The sequence below is a fragment of the Terrapene carolina genome, unplaced genomic scaffold (assembly GCF_002925995.2).
Source record: "Terrapene carolina triunguis isolate 2854851 unplaced genomic scaffold, T_m_triunguis-2.0 Scaffold132, whole genome shotgun sequence".
Taxonomy (NCBI): Eukaryota; Metazoa; Chordata; order Testudines; family Emydidae; genus Terrapene; species Terrapene triunguis.
The window spans coordinates 5,984,454-5,992,852 of NW_020664483.1; the positions used below are offsets into that span (position 1 = coordinate 5,984,454).

The following is an 8,399-nucleotide window of genomic DNA, read 5'->3' on the forward strand; positions in this document are numbered from 1 at the left end:
TCCCACCTCATTAACATCAATGTTAATAGGATTTGGGTATCAGCAACAGCATGCTGCTTATTAGCAACATTGGGGGGTGGGGGGAAGAAATGCACCATCTGAAAGCAGGTTTGCAGGGCTGCAGCCCCACAAGGAACACTGGGATGTGCCAAGCACCCTCTGCGGACAGGATTGCAAGGCTGCAGCCAGGGAAGGAAGTGCTGTAGTGCTTAATTTGTGCCAGGGCTTAACAGTGCTGAGCCCCCGCACCTCTGGGCTTGCCACATCAGATATGCAAATTAAAAAAAAATGGCATGAGCTCCAGCATTACAAATTAAGCCCTGAAGTGCTGGGATACGCCTTTCTCTGGCTGCAACCCCACAAGTCTGCCTGTGGCCAGTGCTCAGTCCATCCCAAAGGTTCTTTCTTTCTGTGATTGCAAACCTGTCTGCACATAGGCCCTGCATAAGCAGTAAGGGGCTGTGGGAAGAGCCATAGCAGGGAGTGGGGCTGCAGCCTGGCTGCATGGTACCTCTCCCTATGCCCTTCCAGAAGATTGCAGCAGGAAGGAAGTGCTGGGAAGTGTTGAACCCCAATCACCGGAGAGCACAAGGAGATGTACAGTGCAGCTCCATGGGTCTCCTGTGCTCCTGCTGCCCATGGAAGCAGGGTTGCAGCACCCCTCCCCACTGCTGTCTTCTACAGAGGCAGGCTTGTAGTGCTGCAGCCAGGTATGGCACATCCCAGCGCTTCTTCCCTGGCTACTGCCTTGCAAACCTGCCTTCCATTTTTCAGCAACTTCTGGATAAGAGCAACTTTTTTCTGGCAACTGAGGGGTTGCTAGTAAGTCGACTCTACCTAGCAGCTTTTAGCAGGTTTTTAAAGCATTTAAGAAGTTCAAGGCCTGGCTTATTCTGAGGGGGGAAAAAACAAAACAAAACAAAAAAATAACCAACACAGATCTGTCCCACACGCTCATTACAGATACCATGTCTCTTGTCTTAAGTGACAAAGTAAAGTCTGTGTACTGGCCAATCTCTAGATTGGATAATTATATTCTGCCTCTCTAAATTCCCCTGCAGTTTTATTTAGCAATATTCTTCATTTCTTGTCCTAAAGGTGTGAAGGTCTGGCAATTGCTTAGCACACAGCACGTTCCAACACACAGGTGGCTATATTTAAATGATAGAGGTAGTGATCCCTTATGTACCTTCAGAAAGGTGTTGTGAGGCTTAATTAGTGTTTGTAAAATGCTGTCAAGTCCCTAGCTGAAAGGCACTAGCGAAATGCAAGTATATTATAAACTTGAATTGCTTAATGTTAAGAGCATTTTCAAGGTCACTGCAACACTCCTTAGCTGAATACTGCAGAAAATAGTATTAAAGTGTGACTAAAATACATATTCTCTCAATGCACTAGGCAAGGATTCTCATTTCATACATCACTTACTATTTATGGCTGTGATTTGACAAAATTCACACATACTATGGCTAGATAAGGAGGAAAAAATATATAACTGCATAGAGAACTGCTGAAGCCTCTTGGAAAGTTTGTTTGCATGTCCACAAGCCTGCTTCCTGCCTCTGCTGATACTCAAAGCACTTCTCCACTAGTAGCAGCAGAACGAAACTAAGGGCTGGTCTACGCTGGGGGGGAAATTGATCTAAGATACGCAACTTCAGCTACGCTATTCGCGTAGCTGAAGTCGAAGTATCTTAGTTCAACTTACCTGGCCATCCTCACGGCAGCAAGTCGACCGCCGTGGCTCCCCCGTCGACTCTGCTTACTCCTCCTGCCGAGGTGGAGTACGGGCGTCGATTTGGGGATTGATTTATCGCGTCTAGACGAGACGCGATAAATCAACCCCCGATAGATCGATTACTACCCGCCGATCTGGCGGGTAGTGTAGACGTGGCCTAAGAGCTGGTCTTCACAAGACCTGCTAAATTGACTGCAGAGCGCTCTCCAGTCGACCCAGGTACTCCAGCTCTCCAAGAAGAGTGAGGGAAGTCGACTAGAGAGTGTCACCCCTCAACACAGCGCAGTGAAGACACTGCAGTAAGTCAACGTAAGCTATGTCATTATTCATGTAGCTGGAGTAGCGTCACTTAGGTCGACTTACCCCCGTAGTGAAGACAAGCCCTTATATCATGTCAGTATTGTGGGGCAACAGAATCCCCTTATGCCATCCACATTCTGTAGGTATTTGCCACAGAAAAGCTCCCCGCAAACCACTGACAGAAAAGGAATTAATTTTCTCTAGCCTTGTTTACTGCTGATATTGAAATTAGAAAAAAAAATAAATCTTCTTACTCAACTCTGTTCTGCTAAGGACAGCAATGTCACAACTAGCTGCTTTAGAAATAACAAGCTTGTAACTACAGGAAGGAAATAAGCATCACAGCAGAAGCTTTTTTGGAGAGTTGTGGCTTTTTTTTGTTAGTTATTTTTAATTTTTGCGAGTTTTCAGAATTCTACAAAAACTATGACATACAAGTAGAATCATTTTTAAACAAAAATACTTTCCGTGAGGCATCGAACAGTTCTTACAGACTGTGACAACTGGAATCTTGGAGAGTCATTATTTTAAAAATACAAAAATCAAAGACACTGCTCCTTATATATTCATATTGGGTTTCAGGTTCCAAGCGCTGGACATTTTGCCTGTACAGCGGTTTAAAAAATTGCAAGTTTTTTTATACCGGTAAAAGTATATTTTTGCCCTTCTGTCCTCATACTCAAATATGGCTGAAACGTTTTGCTCAAATGCAACGGAAACTTATGCAACCAAATATTTGCCAATATTCATAATTCTATGTTTCTGTTGAGCAACAGCTACTGATTTATTTTATGTGAAATAAATGAATGCTACTTCAATCTTACTGCAAATTGAAGTTTTTGTAATAAACCGCAATTGGTTATTGGTAAACGTTTGCACTTGAACGATCAACAAATGCTAGTGACCTTAGGTAAACTTTACCTTAGAAATTATCAAGATGTTGGCATTGGTTTCTGTCTCAATGCATATTTCTGTTTTAATGGTCTGTTACTTCTTCTCTTGTTACATATCATAAGTTCAGTGTAATTTTAAACAAAAAGATATAATTAATGCTTTTAATTTTGAACTAAAGTGTGACAGAAAGTGTGTGTCCTAAGGAGTTTTAACAGATGACTTGTGAAAAAGGCATCTATTATATATTCATTATTTTGCCAATATCATTGTAGTAATAAACCATGTATGGTTGACTGTTTCCCTGTTTACTTCCAGTTTGTACTTCTTCTTGTACTAATTACTGCCAAATAACATTTTTATATCAAAGAGCAGAATGATATATTGAACATTTTATTAAGTTGCCCCATAAGCTGCAGTAATATTGGCCTGCTACATTTCTTGCCTCCTCCTACCATGCAAATGGTACCATTCAAAATGGCCCCTTTGAAATCACATGCTACAGAAAATAACGTCTCCCAGGCTCCTACCTGTCAGATTTTTGGTAATGGGATCTAGATTCATCATTTTAAGTTGAAACTGGAAACCCTATGATAACCCATAATAAGCAAGAATTGCATTATCAGGTACAGCAAAAAGTACCGCAAAACATGGGTATACCCAAGTGGCATCTTTGTAGCAACACAAATGCAGATTCCATGCATCTTCTACCTAATGACTAACTGCTTAAAGTAAGAAGTCACAAGAAGGTGTTTGACTGCTCTAGGCTTGTCTACACTTACCAGGAGGATCGACAAGCAGCGATCGATGCATAAGCAGTCAGTTTAGTGGGTCCTCACTAGACCAGCTAAATTGACCACAGATCGCTCTCCCGTCGACTCCTGTACTCCACTGGATCGGGAAGAGTAGGGGGAGTCGAAGGGAGAGTGTCTCCCGTCGACATCGCATAGTGTGGATCCCACAGTAAGTAGGTCTAGGCTATGTCGATTTGAGTTACGCTATTCACATAACTCAAATTGCGTAGCTTAGATCGCATTTCCCGTGTAGTGTAGAAAAATCCTCTGCTTTACAGCATGGAAGGAATGTAAAGGGACCAGTGGAACATTCTGAACACCTATTGAGTCCTCAACTTCACCAGCAGAGGAGGGGGAGAGAGCTAAGCTCCCACAAGTCCAAGAAAGGGAATTTTCCCTCTGATTTTAGCAGAGGGGAGCGAACAGTGCTTATTCATACCTCCACTGAGTTTGGCATAGCAGAGTATGCTCAATAAGAAGGGGAGTGGGGGCTTCTGGTGATTTTAGTGATTTATTATTGAATGGTTGCTGATGCCTTCTAGTGATTTATTAGAGTTGCTCACTGTGAATTTAAGCATTTTAATACTGTATAAATAACAGTTGTGTATATACAGTTAGGTATTGCTATGCTGTTAAACAGGGAAGCGTGTATGGTTAGGCTGACCAGGATGACTGAGAAGATGAATACCTTAGATACATTTGTGGCAAATCAGGGTGGATAAAAATCAATGATTTTTTTTATTTAAATCAGATTTTTTTGATAAAATGCTTTTTGAGGGAAAAAACCTAATCTAAAGATAGTTTTAATTAAGATCCATGATGAGATATCTTTGAGCTATAATGTAATAGGGATTATAAATTCTATAGTATGAGACAATATATTCATGTAATGTTTAAGAAAAGTTTTGTAAATGAGTTCCAATAGTTCATGGATTAGTGACCCAATCTTATGGGGTCCGAGGGGCTTTATAGATTATTTAGGTTAATCTATCTACCCAATGGGACTCAGTGCTCAGTCTAGAAAATACCATCAGAGATGCTTAGTTTTACAGTTCTCAAACTATGGATTTGTGTCTCCAGAGGTAACATGCCTGTTAACAGCAAAAAAAATTTTTTTAATAAATAAATAATATATAGAAGTGAGAAATAACAGACCGCAACTCTATTATCTCTTTGCAAATGTGTGTACACAGAGTCAATCCCTTACCTCTCTCTAAAAGGGCAAAGTTTCAAAAAGTTCAACGAATAGAAGATTGTTGGGGGCAGAATAGATCTGGACAAGGAGAAGAAGTCTGGAGATAAATGTGAGAAGTTAGGGACATATGCTTGTTTTGTTAAAATATTATATGTTTACTGTTGAAGAAAAAAAATCCAGAATATTTAACGTTGTTGTTTTAATTAAATAAAACAATTTAAATGTCTGTCTGGTGATGTTCTCCTCCTAATACAGCAGGGCAAGAAAATCCTCCAAATATTAATGATTAACCTGTTGAATTGGAGATAGTTCACCTCCCAATGACTTCATAAATATCTGCTTCAATTACCTTTGGTAAATGAAATAACCCATCTTTCATTTTCTGATATAGCTGTAAAACTAATCTGAAAAATTTTCAAAATAAATCACTGTTTAAAAATATATAGTGTGTATCTTCTAAAGATGAAACCTACATCTATCTCCGAGTTGTGAAGAATATGTATTAAGGTTACAACAACCAACAAGAATGCACTTTTATGTAGAAAACCATGATTAAATAGAGTCTTCCTGAGTAGTGATTTTAGTCATGATTTAAATCAAATCCACCCTGTGGCAATCATATAATGACTCATGGAGGAAGCACTCTGGTTGTTTTAGATGCAGTCAACCACTGATGGGGGTGGGGGGGTTTGTGTGTATTTTTTCTCTGAATTAGAGAAGGAGGTGAAAGATAGGAAAATCAAAGGAATAGCTACCCAGTGTCTGCTTTTGGCTTGTAATGATTTAGGAAAAAAGTTGAAGGCAAAGATTGGATAACATCCCACTGGCTAGATAAAGACAGAGCTAACATCCCAAACCCAGCTAGACACAGATATTGGTTACATTTCCTTTCTGAGGTTTCAGAATACTGGATAAGATGGCACACTGTTCTGATCAAATATATCAACTTGTGTTCCAAACTCATTCAAAACATATTCTCTTGTTATATTTGGTTCAACAGGAGCCCACTGCATACCTATGCACAAACTGAGGATTTTCCATATGCCTGCATATCTGAGGTCAGGATTAATGCTAAATATTTCCATTTGATAAAGTAAGGTTATCACAAACACAATTCTAATTTTAAAGTATTCAGACTATGTATATCAAAATCTCTAGTATGCTAACATTTTTCAAACAAGTTATTAATAAGATAAAATTCATTCCCCAACTCTCTGCTAAAGAACGATTATTTTGTAAAGCTCCTCTTTACTGAGCCACCCTCCTGAACCTTGTCATCCCAGGTATCAAAATTATATGATTCTTTGCCCTCTAACTAAAATAAAAAAATATTTTTTAACTGTATGGCTTGAAGATTTTAATCTAGTTTTACAACAACATGCACACACAAAAAAGTATATGCCAAGTGTGATTTGTGTACCTTGTACTGATGGTCCTCTTACTTCAAAGGTAACTTGAGATGGGGTCATATTTGCAGATAATGACTAACGAAGTCCGATGTCTCCTATTAGGAGGGGGGGGGAAATAAAAGTATTTCAGTAACAATATACTGTCTCTGTAGCGGTCTCACTAAAAGCTAGGATATGAACTTCAATCATCTATAGGGGGGTGACCAAGTATTGGTCTTCTGAGTGTTAAACAGAAATAGTGAGATTGATATGTGCAACGACAAATAGCATTCATTCAATATTTTTAGGGGAGGATTTCTCTAAAGCACTCTGCATTTGCCTAATTCTGCTCTCAATGAAATCAATGGGAGCTTTATCATTAGAGACAAAGTGAAATTATAACTTTCAATGGCCAATGGCTTTTCTATGGGTAAGCAGCTACCTCTTTAAGCTATTCTTTACTTTTACTTAGGGTTGCCAATTTTGGTTAGATGTATTCCTGGAGATTTCATCACATAGCATCTTTAATTCCTGGAGACTCCAGGCCAATCCTGGAAGGTTGACAACCCTACTCTTGCTTTCAAAGCTACTCATGAAAAATAATGAGCAGAAAACCAATTATGAATACACAACTCTAAAGCAAATATTTACAACAACAAACAACAACAAAATCAAGCTTCCTTGGAAAGCGCATTTGCCTCAAAATAACATGGCAGCAATGAAAACATGGTGATAGTTTATATAACTATTTTAATAACCAGGAAAAAAAAAAATCACATTTACTCAGAACTGCTATGACTATTAAAATATTATCTATGCCTTATTGCCCTGCTGTAAATATGCAAGGTATTTTAGAGTTGAATAAAAGACAAAGTTTCTAGTGACAACACTGGCAGTCCTAGATAACTATGGCTTTGACACGTATAAGTTAAAATAATTTCCTTTTCCATTACTTATAAAATAATTATTTCAGAGTCAATGAAGGCCATAATGTTTCTCTATATGTAAATAGCATGCACTGTATGTAAATACACTACCAGCAGAATGCCAAATAATCCAAATGATTTTTGTCATAGAAATTTCTGTCCGTTCCAGCTGAGGAATAAGGAGAGACGGACACAGCTAGCCAAGCAAGGAGCCCCGGGAGGGGCGATCCGTTTATTTCAATTGCAATTGGGTTCGAGCTCATAAGTCAGCAAGAACAAAGAAAACACTTACACCAAAGTATTATATGCAGTTGCTTATGATAATATATCGCTCTATGATTGGCCAAAATTTGCCATCATTACCATACATAATTAGCAAGCTGCATGTATCTGCCCCTCTTATGAACCCTTATTGTTCATCTACTTGCCCCCTCCTCCTTGCTTATTTTGCAAACCAAGCAGTTTATCTACAGGACGGACGCAGGCACAGAAAGGTCCATTGTCTGCAGGTTTGGAGTTTGGCTACATTTCCTCTTGAAGGAACTTCCTGAGTTAAGACATAGCTATAGCTGTGCTGTATATCTTCCATGTGTACGTGACAAATTTGCCCCCTGGCAGTTCAGCAGAATAATTTTATATCATTTTGAAAGGGTCATATACAGCAAGAAATTTTAGTACTGTGCTCCCACCTCGTCAGTTTCTGAACACTTCACACCAGGTTTCAAAAATCCAGTTCTAAACAGAAGTACTGTTTATATAATACAATGCTGACAGCAGCATGCCTGAGTTGAGAACTTTAGTGTTACTGAACAAAAAATATTCAAGTTACAACACTAGAGGGCAAACCCTGGTCCTCCAGTGATTGCAAAACATATACAGGGCTGAGCAGGAGCCCGAAAGGCATAGTGAGAAGATCTAGAGACCGAATAGGGGAGAATGCAGAAAGGTGGCTCTTCAGAGCCTAGAGCTGAAAGTCAGAAAGCTGCAGAAAACAAGTTCTAATGTTTGAGTTTCTTCCTTTCTGTGTCCTCCACACTTCTTCCCTTTGAGTCTGTCCCTCATCTGCCCCACACATTATTTTACCTCTTTCACTCCTGTTCCTTTCTTATTTCCCTGCCCCGCCCCCTTTCTCTTCCCTCAGTGCCTGAGAATGTGGGAGGGAGGAGA

At 39.5% G+C, this 8,399-nt stretch overlaps 1 protein-coding gene across 1 annotated transcript in view; it reads right to left on the bottom strand.

Annotated features, from left to right (window-relative positions):
• GPCPD1 (glycerophosphocholine phosphodiesterase 1) overlaps window positions 1-6,424 on the bottom strand; it is a 65,648-nt gene extending 59,224 nt beyond the window's left edge. The window contains exon 1 of the mRNA XM_024196499.2: window positions 6,339-6,424. Within this exon, the coding sequence (XP_024052267.2) occupies window positions 6,339-6,387 (49 nt within the window). The 5' untranslated portion in view covers window positions 6,388-6,424. The remainder of the gene's footprint in view (window positions 1-6,338) is intronic.
• Between the last annotated feature and the right edge of the window lie 1,975 nt (window positions 6,425-8,399).